Source organism: Natrix helvetica, assembly GCF_964273705.1.
Source record: "Natrix helvetica genome assembly, chromosome: 1".
NCBI classification, from domain to species: Eukaryota; Metazoa; Chordata; class Lepidosauria; order Squamata; family Natricidae; genus Natrix; species Natrix helvetica.
In genome coordinates this window covers 250111091-250126731 of record NC_138548.1, presented here as the reverse complement: position 1 = coordinate 250126731, position 15641 = coordinate 250111091, and the positions used below count along the sequence as shown (strand labels likewise).

Genomic DNA, 15641 nt, shown 5'->3' with positions numbered 1-15641 from the left:
TAGTAATCTTTGGGAGATGTAGGCTATTCAAATATATTTATTTTCTCCTTCAGTTCCTTGCCTCAACCAGAGGGAGAGAAATTGGTGTACAGCACTCTTGTAAAACAGTTTTCACTGTTCCTCTCTCACCCATTCAGCAGAATGGAACTTATGACAAGAAGTCTGCTTGAACCTTTCATTGACATGTTTCCTATTGGCTGAGCAGTCTTCCTTTTTTTTTTTAAACTGTAGAACAAGCCATAGAATGTTTTTTTTCCTATCACTGCCTATAACTATTACCCTGTACTAACCACAGGGTAAAATCTACTTACCTTCACTACCGGGTCGCAAATGTGAGCACCCACATGCACCTTCCGCATATGTGCAGACCGTCAAAAATGGATGTGATGATGTCTGGGCAGATGAGCGGAGCCCACTACCGAGAGCAGCGGCAAAGGTAAGTAGAACAGTGAGGGGGCGAATCCAATGTGCCCTGCGATTTAGATTAGCTAGAAAGAAGGGAATCCTGCTTTCTGGCTAATATAAATTTAATATAAATTGTGTGTAACAGCTGATCATCGGAAATACCGGTTCCCCCGAACTGGTAGCATTTTTTACTCATGGTTCAGGTGAACCGGTAGCTTTTTTAAAACTAGCATTTCACTATCTTGTACTAATTTACACATATTAATAATTAGATATTGAAGTTTAATTTTCTTCAATAGGCCAGATGTCAAATGATAAGTCTGTCATCTTGTAAGTTACTTTAGGCAGAGAAATGATGAACAGTGTGAAACTGAGAAGAGCAAGTTCGTAATTTGGTTTCTTTATATTTTCTTTCCTAGTCTTCCTCGTGTTTTTCATTTCTTAAATCCCTGCATTGAGAAGGCCTATACAATTAAATGGGGCTTCATTCACCCTTGGGGTCTCAGATTCCACACATACAATTTCAAAAGGTTGCACTTGTGGGGGAAAAAGTGTACTATATACTGCAGCAGGAGTGGGTTCTGGATTCTTTCACTCAGGGACACGCTTCTGGCTCGCATGCACTTGATGCGCACTACGCGTGTATGTGCTGTAGTGAAAAAAACAAGATGGTGGCGCCTATGGTGCCGCTGATTGAATCGGTTCGGGGGCTTGAGTTACTACCTACTCGGTCTAAACCCACCTCTGTACTGCAGTAAGAACATGCCTTTTGAGCTATTAAGAGTTAGACCTGTGCTTGACCCTTGGAGGAAGCTAAGTGTTTGGAACTACATCTAAGAGTGTGATCTCCCATGCACTTTCATAAGCATGAAGTGTTACATGATCCAACTTTGGGAGGGAAATGGTGTGCAATGTCCTATGACTGATCTGTATCCTACCTTTCCTTCCTGAAAAATAAATGTTCCAAAGTTCTGTTTCATTTGCCCTGAGTGATTCTGTTTAGCTTTATTCTGAAGTATCATGAAAAACAAGCTGGATAATGAGATTTGAATTATGCCATCCCCCATAAGGCAATCTGGTCATCTAGTGATAAAAGTTCTTAACAAATAGTGCTAGTGGACAGATGTCGTTCCTGGAATGCAAACTACTATATATTTGTGCCATAGTTTCCCATGGTTCCTGGAAAATAAAATCTCCCTTCTTAAACTATGTTTTCATTTCTCCAATCTTCATAGTTTGACCATAATTTAGAGCAATATTTCTCAACTTCCATGGTTGGCTGGAAAATTCTGGTAGTTGAAGACCACACATCTTAAAATTCCCAGGGTTTGGGAAACATTGATTTAGAGCAAAGACACAGGCTATCAAGTGTCTGATCCCTACTAACAAATTAAGCATCTTGTCAAAGGACATTCTCTTCACTGATGTTTTTAATACTACTCCCCTGATGTTTCCACTGTATTTTAGCTCTGCAATCCTGCAACGCAAGGCCATCTAGGTCCCATTTCCCATGGTTTTTTATAGGTATGAATACATTCTCATAATTTGTTTCTATGTTCATGCAGGAGGCAAAGCTTTTTTCTGCCTTTAATCAGTTAAATGAACTAGTTAATTTAACAATTAACCAGTGGAATGGCTTGCTTTCAGAAGCTGTGGGTGCTCTATCATTGGAAAATTTTAAGAAGAGATTGGACAGACGTTTGTCTGAAATGGTATAGGGTTTCCTGCTCAAGCATGGGTTGGACTAGAAGACCTCCAAGATCCTTCCAACTATTAATCTGTTATTCTTTAAGAGCTGTGGTGGCACAGCTAGAATGGTGGTAGAATGCAGTACTGCAGGCTACTTCTGCTGCCTGCCGGTTGCCTGCAATTTGGCTGATCGAATCTCACCAGGCTCAAGGTTGATTCAGCCTTCAATCTTTCCGAGGTGGGTAAAATGAGGACCCAGATTGTTGGGGACAATACACTGACTCTGTAAAACCGCTTAGTGAGGGCTGTAAAGCACTGTGAAGTGGTGTATAAACCTAAGTGCTATTGTTAAGTGCTATTCTTTCCTTCAGCATCCACACATTCCTCAGCTCGGGAATAGAATTATCTGGCCAATACCTTGGCTTTTCTCAGCAGCTGCTGAAAGTCATGCTGGGGCAAAAGTCCATGATTCTTCACAAAAGCTGGAACCTCCGGTGGGCGCTGGGTTTCATAATAAACAGTGCCATGGATCTCCATGTACTTATTAAGGATGGCTAGAAATTTCTCTTTACCCTGGAAAGAAAGGAAAGGAAAGGAAAGATGCTAGTCAGGACCAGTTAAGATCAGCCTGAAATCCTGAATATTTTGCTCTCTATTTTTCTTCCTCCACGGGCTTTAGAGTTTCTTTGGGTGGCTTTTTTGAACTTGTGAGAGGAAGTAGAGAAACTGTTGTTCTTCCTTTATGATATTTATGGTGTTTGTGTACTATCGCTAACCAGTCAGATCTAGGCAGTATTCAGATATTTTGCTGCTTAGATAACCTCCCTCTCTTTCCTAGCATGACTAAGTCCCATGGGGGTTCTTTATGAGACATTTCTTGGAATTCCATACAGAAAGATGCGATACAATACACTCAGCCCTAACTAAATCAAAGGCAAGAATGCTACCAGAGACAACTCGTGAGTCAGGCAGCTTAGAAATGTAATATATACATAGGCAAAATTTGATATACTGTATATATATTATATATATAATCTCCTTTGGGGGTACAATATAATATCTTTTCTACCAAATCTAATATGAATAGATAAAAGAAGAGCCAGTGGAAAATACATTTTCAGCAATCAACTGCCAACTAAATTTGGGAGTAAGGATTCTGTAATGCTCACATTTTATTAAACTTACATACAAATGTTATTCAACTGTTAGTCTTCTGCTGAAGAAACATAGAATTGAGCAAATAAAATGCATTCCAAATTACATTTGTAGATCCACTAGGGCAGGAAGAAAAGAATAAGCTGTGATTTGAGAATGCTGTTGCTTCAAAATCCCACCACAGCTATAAGTTGTCTGTGTTTAGAGACCCTTCTGTGAATGTGAGATAAAAATACTGGCCTGTCATAGAAGGAATGCTATAAGCAGGGGTGGGATCCTACTGGTTTAACAACCGGTTCGCTGAGTGTGTGCTTCAGGACATGCACTGAGCATTTGTGCGCAGTTCAGAGAATATTTACCTTCCAGATTGCTGCTTGGGAAGGAAAACAGCTGAGGCATGGCAATCCACTCTGCCATGCGATTCAACTGAGAAGATAAAGGTAGGTAAAGCTCAGGGGCAGGCGAGCAGGCCCACTTGCTCATGGGAGTGAACCAGTTCACTCCCAGCTGATCTTTGGAGTTACAGGTTCGCCCGAACCAGGTCCGAACCTGTAGAATCCCACCCCTTGTTATAAGGCAATGGATATTTGCCCTTCTGTAAGATCTTTTTTTTAATGAACATGGTTAATTTAGCTTTATACTATGTGTGTGTGTGTGCATGCGTGCGTGCGCAAACACACACACACACACACACACACACACACCATTTCAAAAACCAAAGTTTACTTTTTAATGAGTAGGTCCTAAAATAGATGAAATTTTCAATACCTGAGAATCAAAGCTTCATTTCTGAGTGGAAGTTCACTCAATCCACTAAGCAGTGCAACTGCCTTAGCTAATATTTAGAGTGAATGTCAATGTAAATGTAACACTTTAAGAAAAACACACACTCTGGGGAGAAGGAAGAGCCAAGTCGTGATGACACAACATGCGATCTCTACACTCCGAGACCGCCGTTGACACTTTTGCCGCTGGATGGTCCAGCTGGACCTAAACCGTCTCATAGAGAGGGTGATCAGGAAGACAAAGCCTTGTTGGTCTCAGGGACATCGCAAAGTCCCTGATTGACCCAAGGGAAGTTCTTCAAGCCGGCAGTAAACAGGCAGCCCCCAGGTTGTTGAAGTCAGTACACTCCGGAAGGAGGAAGTGAAAAGAGAAAGTGAGTCCATCTGGTGAGACTTTTTTTCTATTTTGGGAAAAACTGCCCAAAGAAACCTTTTTTTTTTTTTTAAAAAAAAGCCAAATTAGATCCTCAAGCAAGAATTAAGCTGCGAAATTAATTAATACTGGATTGCATTGGAAAGCTTTTTTTTCTTTGTAACCATATTTTGTGGATTGAAATGCTCGTTACGTTGATTGTTTCTTCTCTTAAAATGAACAGATCAACCTTTTTTTTTCTTCTGCTCTTTGTTACACTATTTTTTTATTTCTGGACTAAAACCTTCCTTTTTGTTTTTAACAATTCTTCCTAGTACTTGTTACTAAATGTGGGTGAAAGTGGAATGAAGGAAACATGGAAGAGGGATCTCGACAAATTGGAGCTCTACCCCAGATTTCAAGATACAGAAGAGGGAAAAAAGGGTAATGATGATGGATTTAAGAAGAGAAACTCTTTCAGAAACACGATTGATAACCAAAAACAAGCTAATCCTAAAAATAATTGGAGGGCAACGAGATTACTTGAGAGATCCTTTAAGCAACAAAGTGCGGAGAGAAATCTATAAAAACCTTATAAAGGAGATAAAAAGAAGACTGACACCACAATTGGCAAGAGAGATAAGACTGTTTTGCCATTGGAAAGATACAGGTTGACAATGAAAGTTCTTAATAAAAAATTAATCTTGGTTGAGCAATAAGTAGGAATTTAGTAATTTTTAGATTGTTTTAGATTGTTATTAAATGTTTATTCATTAACAATTCAATAACTATAATTAACAATAATGGAATGATAATGGATACAACTTAATGATATATACTATGTATTGTTAAACTAGTAAAAGAAATTTAGATATAGATTGCAAATTGTGACCTGGGAAAAAGACCTACAAATTTTACCAACAAACTTCTATTTAGGTTTTGTCATAAAGGTCTAATGTTTTATTTTTTGGGGGTGTGACGAGAGGAGTTGGGATATAAAGAGTAAATGACTTTTACCTAATTATAATAAAAACAAGGAAATGTTAATGGATATTGTTTAGTAATATATACATGCTCTGGTATTGGTAAAAGCAACTTAGATGTAATATTCTAAACAGTGGGGGGAGGGGAAAGATTAGAAACTTTATTAACTGATTTTTACTTAGAACATGTCATAAAAGTGTAATGTTATTGGAGGATTTTTGAAATAGCTAACAAGTACCATTATGTGGTTGTGTTTTTAAGTATGAATAAGTTCAGGCAGAAGCACGTTCAAATAATTGTAGTCAAATGAGAATTGTGATATATTGATGGTAAAATATATAAAGATTTTTGATTTAAAGTGTATAATCTATTATGAACTACAAGTAATGACTATGGAAGAAATGCACGAAAGTTATTTGTAACCAATCAACACGCTTTCTACAAGATGTATTGAAGGATGATTCTTTTTTTGTGTTTTTGTTTAATTAAAATTTAAAAAAATCTTTATAAAAAAACACATTCTGGGGGTCTATAAAAACTGCTTTTTAGATTAAATTTAGATTAACAAGAGATCTGTGTAGTTTGCTTCTGCACTTCATTACTCCCCAAAGGGTGACTCTGCACCCCAGAATTCTCCTTTAACATTAAAGAATAGCCTTGATAAACTAAACACCCAGCCAAGAATTCTAAGCACTTGAAAACTTGCTATGGATATTTTGTTTCTGGCATTTATTAGTTGATACTAATAAAATATTGCTTTAGTACAGAGTTTGGATGGGTTTTTTTTGGCTTGAAATGTTTGTGTGTCTGTGTGTACATCTAGGAGTACAAGCCCAAAAAATAAACACACACATTTATTCTTAATGAGAGGTGCTTCCTGTACTGTATGGGCTCTCTCTCTCTCTCTCTCTTTCGCACTTTCTCTCTCGTTCTAATTTTTCTGCATTCTACCATCCTGTTAGAGAATGATTGTCTTTGATCAATATATGTATTTATTTATCCACGGGTTACTGAAAAGCCTTCCCAATTAAAAAAAAGTGTAAACCAGAGATATTAAAAACAGCAATTAAAAGCCTCGGTAAACAGTTCTATTTGGAAACATTCAAAGGGTACTTTTAGCAAATAGCACATTCAGTGCAAAGCTAAAGAGAAAAACAGGGTAAACCATTTATATGTTAGAAGGTGAGAGCCTCTTGAACACCTTGAGTGCAGGTAGAAAATGTAGTTGCTTCTACCTTGTTTAATTGCTTTATTGCAGGAAGAAAATAGACAGATTTAAAAAGATTTAAAAAAGAAGAAAAGTGGCATCTTGCTGCCACGATCTGGCAATTTTCCTTTTGGAGATCCAACATGCATTAGGTTGATTAATTTGGAGCTCATCTGAAGCTATCTTTAAATAATTGCACAAAGCCGGTAAAGACTTCATTAACGCTCTAACTAATGCATATGCCTACAGATCAATATATGTTGCACAATATTCCCAAGCTTGGATCTTTTTTTCTGTGCCAGCATAAATTATACTCAAAAAAAAGCAAATTCAGCTGTGGTCAGTACCAAATAGTTCTCTGAACAGTACTCTTTTCATTCCCCTTTCCTTTCTTCAACTCCTTATCTACCTCAGCCTTAAAAGACCCAATTATTATGAGGAAAGAGCAAAGGTGTCAAAATTCAATATGGTGGATCTGAAACTTGTCAGCCCCTCAGCTTTACAGAAATTCTTCTAATTAAGGCTCATAAAGGAAGGAATATCCCAGTATTACTGATCAATTTATAGAATTCTTAACAGTCATGTGGTACAGAGATTGTGCTCAGTTGCTCCCAGATAGTGCAGTGATGGCAAACCATTTTTGGCTGCTGTGCGAAAAGCGGGGGGAGCACAAGGGGGTCATGCGCTGGCGTGCCACTCCCATAATGCTATGCGTGTGATACCCCCCCCAGTGCCCTCCCCTAGGAGCCTGGGGAGGGCAAAAACAGCCTCCACTGGATGCCCACCGGAGGGCGAAAGATGGACTTACGGGGAACCCGGAAGTTCAGGAATTGTGACTTCCAGTTTGTCTGTAGGGCCAATTTTCACCCTCCAGGGCCTTCAGGGGCCTTCAGGAGGCTTCCCTGAAGGCTCGGGAGGGCGAAAAATGGACCTATGGACAAACCGGAAGTCACTTCCAGTTTGCTCTTAGGGCTGGTTTTTGCCCTCCAGAGTCTTCAGGGAAGCCTCTGTGTGTGTGTGTGTGTGTGTGTGTGTGTGTGTGTGTTGTGTTTGTGCTGATAAATAAATAAAGGGAGACTAGTATAGATCTATTTCAAGCTATTTAGCTCTCATCAGCTAGCCATACATACCTATTTCCCTGGCTCAGCTGATAAGGAGGAGAGCCTGTGGCTTAGTGGCTAATACATCTGCCTAATATGTAATACAGCCCAGGTTCGAATCGCAGTAAGGGTATGGCTAGCTGATGAGAGCTAAATAGCTTGAAATAGATCTATACTAGTCTCCCTTTATTTATTTATCAGCACAAACACAACACAAATATAACAAAGGCAACATTAAAAATATGGTTTTCTGCCTGGATGGTCTCCTGCAGTGAGCCGAAGGACAGAAAGGGGGAGCAGTGAGTTCCCTCCCATATTTGGGCATACCAGGGGTTGTAACACACACACATGCATACATACATACATACATACATACATACATACATACATACATACAGTGATGATGCTATGTAGTTAGGGTAATGAAACATTTGCAAGAAAACAAGCAAGCTCAGAGAGCACCAAGGACCTTTCATATAGAAATTATATGAGTCACATATTTATTCCTACATATCAACAAAGGGAAACCATTTGATAGCAGATATGTATTTATCGTTAAGTTGCTTTATTTGTTTCATGTTCGATATGCATGGAAATGAACAGGACAGTAAAAATATGTGCTGCATATTTGGTTGGAGTCATAAATATGGTGGGAAAAGAGAAAGAATTTTCTCCAAAGAAGTCCGCAGTTTCCCTTTGTGGGTGATGCTCTTCACTGCCTCTTAATAGAGCTTTTTTGCCATCTAGATATTTCAGTAAGGAGCAATTGCAGACCAAGGCACAACTGATTTCTCCAATTGTGGATGGGCCTGATTTTCAAAGAGAAAATATCTCTGCCAGAGTGTGTGTGGATAAAAAGAAAAACCCTTTCTCTTAAAAATTCACTATGCACACTTTGATTTTGCCTGGGGAAGAAATAATTGTTTTCTCCGAAAAATGGAACAGTAGTCACAGGAGGGAAGATAACCCTTTTCATAGATATGCAAAGTAGACACCAGCAGCAAATGAGAGGAAGCAACATGAAGAAAAAGAGAACTTGCCATCTCCATGTCCTTTATAAAGGATGTATGTATGTCTGTTGAGCAAATGCCATTTGTACCAAAGCAATCGGAACAAAATGATTTGTCTTGCTTTAAAAAAAACAGATGAATGTCACTTTAAAGAATTATCCAAAATCTCACTTTGTAATAATTCATATTAAACTCCATTTTGAAAATGGATATTTAAATGCATATAATCTACATATGAAAAGCATTAAAGCATTATTTGTTCCGCTATAATACATTACACACACAGAGACACCGACACACACACACACACACACACACACATACACACACACACACACACACACACACACACACACACACACAGTTTTAAATGATTTGTGACTTACTGTACCTGTAACTGGAAATCCATGTTGGCACATAGAGAGAAGCAAGAAGAGGCAAGATTGACTTCCTGTGTACAAAAGACAACAAACTAAAATGCTCCAAGATGGTGAAATGCAAGTTATATGACCATGTAAAGAGCTTTGGTGGGTTAGAACAGTCATTCATCAAATCTAACTTCCCCTAGCCTGGTGGTCACCAAACAAGCTGAATTTATAGTCAACCCATAGCAAATTCTTCTTCATTCTTGAGAAGGCCAGCAACATAGCTGTCATCACTCTTCCCCTGGAAAAAAATATTCTCCAAATAAAATAAAAAACAGAACCAATGCTATGAATGTTTTAGATGACTTATGTTTGAAGAAGTCAGCTTGAATGAACAAACATGGAACACAGAACTCGTAAAGGTTGTGATTAGTTTAGAATCTGATCTCGATTTATAGCATTAATGCTGGAAAATATGTGCTATGGTCAGTTGACCTGTGTGGCTTCTCTTCTTATAGGAGAATTGAAATAATATGATGTCAGAAATAACGCAAGCAAGCAAGCTTTGATTGCTGGTCTGTATCCTCAAGATATGAGCTTTACATCTTGAAGTCAGACCAATAATGATGTCAGACCTGCAAGCCATCTTTTCTTTTTAGGTTTCAGGCCTGCCACATTTTCTACTATTCATTTTCTATTGTGGGAAAATGGGAGAGGGGATTATACGGAGTTGGGTGATATGTAGCCATAATAACTTTCTTTCTTATAAAGCCAAGGTCATCCTTTGTCTCTTCACCTAGCTGGAACTGGAAGGGTGGAAACTGCCAGCATGGCAGTGGAAGATTGGACCATGTGATGGTCTTGTGCGTGTGGGGGCAGGGTCTTGAATTTTCAACTGGGTGGGAAAACCTGGAAGCTTTCAGATTCAGGCTTTACCAGATGTGCCAACATGGCTCTCTTAATAAATTGGAATTTTAAGGAATCCTTTGCCTCAGACTCTGATTTACTTTTGGATGCTATTTGGAACCCAGACACATGACTTCTTTCTCTCAGTTCTACCCTCCATACAATACTGCACAACCAGGTTTTTGAAGGATCGGATCCGCCATACAGTAGTTGATTGAAGGATTCTAGGAAAATCTTTTGGTTGCAGATTCAGAATCCTTTCCAAATAATGCTTCTATTGAAAATTCACATGAAATTAACCCTAGGTACAGCTTTTTAACAGTTGATTTGTGGTTGTCTTGAATGTCAGTTTTTCTTCTCCTGGGCAAAATTCTCATTGAATGTCACCATAGCTTAAAACTTCCACCTGCTTTCCTATGACATTCATAAATGTCCCTGGGGCTATTATTAACATTAAGTAGTGCAAAGAATAAAAAAATAAGATAAACAAAGATTAAGGTCTGGACCGTCACAAAATCGATCTAATAGTTATAGTTTTCCCAGGCTAAATATAAAATTCAAAGAACTCACCAGGGAGTGAGACTATGCAACTACATTTAGTATGAAAAAAGAGACTTGTGGATTCTGCACTCATAATTGGGCAGAATTAACATGCAAGATGTGGTGTCTGAAGATGGGATTCTCTAGAAAGAGGTTCCCAAATTCTGCAGGCCTGCAACACTTAAAATGGCACATACATGTCTGTGGTTCTCCCCATCCCCACCCTCAATTAAACAAATAACTTCATTGGTGTAGGGTTAAGCAGGATATAAACACTCTTACTCATTAATGCGAAGGGCGTTTTAAACTTGGTTTAGCAACTGCCCTTCAAGGTTTGGATAGATAAAATCAGGAGCAAAACTCAGACCCAATTTTGACCCTACTACTCCTTTACCTGTGGAAGCTGGGTCAGGCTGGGAAAAGTGTATGAATTCACTATGTAGGTTGAATCCCAGTTTGAGGAAGTAAAGGATACATTCCTTATTTTACAAGATCTTGAGCTTATATATAATGCACCCCAAACGCATAAAAGACATTTCAAACAGTGGCGAGGGATGAATGAGTTTCATTATTTATATGGTTGGGATGAAATTCTTGTGTAGGCAACCCACCTTCCAAATGCTGGCTTCCTTCCCATAGACAACCGCCATATTGTTAGCCTTGTTGGATTTAATAAACTGCTTCTCAGTCACATTGAGCTCTTCTGACACAAACCCCATGAAAGAATTATCTGGTGTATGAGCTGTGGAGGAATAACATAATATGTTACTGTAACAATGGAAATCTTCATCTCTCTCTCCCCTGAATAATACAATCTACCACACCTCCAATGAAATAACATTCCATTTCATTGGAAGAGTATATACTTTGTAGAGGCTACATTGAATTTTGTGCTCACCCTAGATCAGGGATATTCAATCTTGGCAACTTTAAGTCCTGTGGACTTCAACCAGCGATGGTCCTGGCTGGAGAATTCTGGGAGTTGCAGAATCTTAAAGTTGCCAAAGTTGGACACCCCTGCCCTAGAGTTTCTACACTTTTTTTGCTAACTTTGTGTATCATACCATGAAATATGGGATCATAAACATCATCAACATCAGAAGGGATCTTGGAGGTCTTCTATTCCAACCCTCTGCTCAATCAGGAGACCCTAGGGTCTATGCCATTTCAGGCAAATGGATGTACAGTCTCTTCTTAAAATCCTCCTGTAATGGAGCACCCACAACTTCTGAAGGCCAGCCATTACACTGGTTGATTATTCTCAGTATCAGGAAATTTCTCCTTAGTTCTAGGTTGATCCATTATATACTACCAATCCTCTGGTTAGCCACAAGAGAGGTGCTTTGTTAGTTTAGAAATCAAATACCCTTATTTTAAAAATGAATCTACTGATACTGTATATTTCACACCTTTCTTATCAGATACTTTTAATTCTGTTATAGAATATCCACTTTTTTTGTTCATTAAACAAAATGCAATAGTTACAATAGCTGAATGAGCTGTCTGAAGAAGGACGGACAATTTTTAAAAACAAAGGATCAGTCCTAGAAAAAAAAATGTTACTTTTATATAACAATTTATTTTGGCTCATAATTTGATATAACTGTTTAAAAAGGTGATTATAAATTTGGCCATACTAATTCTTATTATTGTTTGGAAAGTTTTCAAAGCTTTGATGATTTGGGCACACTTGATGACTTGTATTGACGCTAAAGTTGTATTTTTCCACAATTCAAATGTTTGGGTAATTGAATTATTTTAGAACTGAAACGTGTTGCAGGATTAATTCAACAAACTGCTATAGTTTGCAGTTTATAAGATCAATTCAACTTCTGGTTCCATGAGTAAAGATTCATCCAAAATAACAATATGATCAAATAATTAATGGTAAATTCTTAAAACTAAGAACTATCTGCTATTGATTCTGTTCCTGGATCAGTGATTCATCAGATTTTCATGAACAACCCATATTTAGTAGGAGAAAATAAAAGAGGAATAAAAGAAAGTGCAACAATACTTTAGCTTTGGAGAAAGGGAAGAATGATAGAGTATGTTTAATTCCCAGTGCATTTTGTAGACTATGTGCCAAAATACCACATGGACTTCCAGATGTCAGATTTCATCTGCTCTAATAGTAAGGAATCATAGAAGCAGCAGTCCTTTGACATCTGTAGAGCTATAGGCTGCTCATTCCAATCTTGAGTATATGTATATATGCAAGCTCACAACTTGTTTTGTGCAATTAGGAACATTTCTTTCTCCTGAATTCAAGCCATTTATACAGTATGTGATCCCAGCCATTTGTACAGTTTGTGTGCTTGTGTCCCAGTCATATATATATAGTTTGTGTGAACATGTATACAGTCAGTCCCAAAGGTGCTTTTTGAAAAGGCAACTGGACTTTCTTTGTTTTGCCTTGGAGGTGTTTCCTTGAGGAACTGAAAATGCTTCTTGGATGAGAAGCAAAACGTCTTCAAGGGAAAACCAAGAAAGTCCAGTTGCCTTTTGAAAAAGCTGCTTTGGGACAACCATGACCGGGCTGACTGAGAATCTCCATAGACGTATATACAACCTGTTGTTCACACTACTAACAGAATATCATGGCTGAAGAGAAAACAGAACCATTACCGAACCATTTCCTGAGGATCAACCAAGAGTCATTCCAAAACAAAACCTAGAAATAACCCTTTTGTCTTCTTCTCAATCGGGACAGTTTGCTGTAGCCACATTTACTAATGGCTGCAGAATAAAACTGAGGGATCCCTGCACACTTTCTAATGTTGCTGAACTACTTCCAGGCATTAGCCAGGTTTGCAGGCACTTCTGATATTCAGCACCATCTGAAAAGCAACAACCTCTGTTTCATCAACTTATAAATGCCCTGGTCGCTAATTCTTATTTTGAAAATCAAAAGAATCGTTATGCTAAATTTACCCATATTTTTATACCATTATTTTGTCTATACATTTTTAACCACCACTGATTCTGAGTCTGGCTTTGCTTTGACTGCCTCTTGACAGGAAAAAGAAGCACCAACCAGCATTTTCCTTGGTCTGCTTGCAAACCCAGCATGTTGTCAAACTCAATAAAGAACTCATTCTTATCCTCTTATGCATGCTGTATTTCTTTTAAGAGGTGGCAGGAAAGATCCACTGCTTCCTTTGCAATGCATTTAAATATATGCTGGAGCCAACCATACAAAATGGCCTTTCTGAATAGTGGTTAACAATGCCAGAACCTTTATTAGAAAACACACTTTGTTTATTTAGAGATAATTCTTAATTCTCTGATAAAATCTTCCCATGAGCATATCCCTGACATAATATTACAAGCAAGAAAATTGTTATGAGATGATTACTGCTAAATGTCACCCTCAACCAATATATATTATTAGAGGAATTAGGATAGTGAGAGTTTTGGACTGATTGGGAGGACAGAAATTTCACTCTTTAAGAGTCACTCTTAAAATTCACTCTTGTTCACTTGGCAAGGGCATCCCAAAGGGTCAGAAGAGACAAAACAGGGGCAGTAACCAAACCTCTACCCTTTGTTTATGGGTATTGCATGGGGACATCCTTTCATTGGGAGATCCTGGGCTCATCTTCTCTCTCAGCCTAACCTGCATCATAAATTTATTATGAGGATAAAAAGGGATACAATGAAAACCCGTGCTCTTTGCTAAAAGTGTATGCATAAAACATTTGTATACAATTGAAACTCTTGAGTCTGTAACTTTAACTGGGAAAAACAGTGTATCATAAGGCAACAATTTTTGAACCAAGATATCAAATGGGCTAATTTATGGAATCCATCCATGGAATCCACGACTCCTGTGGGATTGAAATTTGGCAAATTTGTTGTTGCTTCTGTGCTGCCACACTGCTGCCCAGAGATTCAGTAGCCCGTCCTGCTCTAGCACTCTGGAGACCAGGTACCGCTGCCTATTCCTTGGCTGCTGGAGATCAGGTAAACTCATCCCACTCTAACTCTTTGGAGGCCAGGTAGACCAATCCCACTATGACCTAAGGGAAGGCAATCAGCCACAAGAAAGCTGTCAAGAAGTTGAAAATCGTTGTCACTGCCACTGCTTTTTTGCCTTTGGTCATTCTGTTTCTCTGTTTTGGTAAGACAATATCTCTGAAACAATGACCCAATGGATCACAGGTTGTCTATTTTACAAATAAAATAGTAATATTTGATAAATCTGTCCTAACTGGAGCTAAATTGAGAATGTCATATTGTCAGTGGAAAACCCACAGATATGTCTAGCAGATCTCAAAGCTAACAAATAGGGCAAAGAAATCCATTTTGACTATAAGAGATTGCCTGTGAAGCTAAGGATGAGTTAATCTCACTACAAAAAACTTTTCATTTCTAACCAATACATTGCTGATGCTCACCTCTCTGATTTCCAGGGACCTGGCAACAATGAAGTCACCCGTCCTTAACTAAAACTAGAGCTACAATCTTCAGGCCGCACATAGCTGGCCTTCTTCCAAGAAACCTGCCTGCTTCTAACAATGATTTCTGGTTGTTGTCATTCCCCCACCCCATCTCTCTTTAACCTTCCAGTTGGAACTGTGTATTTTCCCACCTGCCTCTTCTGATAGTTTATCATGTCCACAGGGAATTCTGAGACCAATTCTGTGCAATAGAATATATCAAAGGAGGGAGCATAAGAAATCTAATATGATGCCGATCTATAAAAGCCCATTTGTTCCATTTCTCATTTGATCCTTAGATTGTTTTGACCACAACATCACATCCCTCTGTTACTGCTTCAATTGGTTTTTAGCTAGGTGACAAATGATTGGTTATTTTGGCAACTTCCAAAGAGAGAGAGAGAGAGAGAGAGAGAGAGAAACTTGCATGGGATTCATGCAGTGTCAGTCAAAACTCTTTCATTCAAACTATGCTGAGGAAAAAGGTAGATGCTGGGGTAGCGTGAAAACATAATTAACAGAACAGTAGGAGTGGGTAGTTAAAAGCTAAAGTGAAAGTTAATTAAAATGGCAAGCCCCATTAAGCCAACTTATCCTTGGGATATCATTGTCAAGGTTAAGGTCAGGTTGAATCAGCAAATTTGCCTATTGGGGCCCTTGGGAAATCAGCACAAGTGGCAGAATATCTTAACACAACAAGA

The 15641-nt window shown here is 38.5% G+C and overlaps 1 protein-coding gene across 3 annotated transcripts in view; it reads right to left on the bottom strand.

Moving 5' to 3' along the window:
- MGAT5B (alpha-1,6-mannosylglycoprotein 6-beta-N-acetylglucosaminyltransferase B) overlaps positions 1–15641 on the bottom strand; it is a 260022-nt gene that overhangs the window by 30160 nt on the left and 214221 nt on the right. For all 3 annotated transcript variants that reach the window (XM_081934842.1, XM_081934843.1, XM_081934844.1), the window contains 2 exons: positions 11110–11240; positions 2512–2667 (listed from right to left, as the gene is read on the bottom strand). In XM_081934842.1, coding sequence (XP_081790968.1) covers positions 2512–2667; positions 11110–11240 — 287 coding nt within the window. The remainder of the gene's footprint in view (positions 1–2511; positions 2668–11109; positions 11241–15641) is intronic.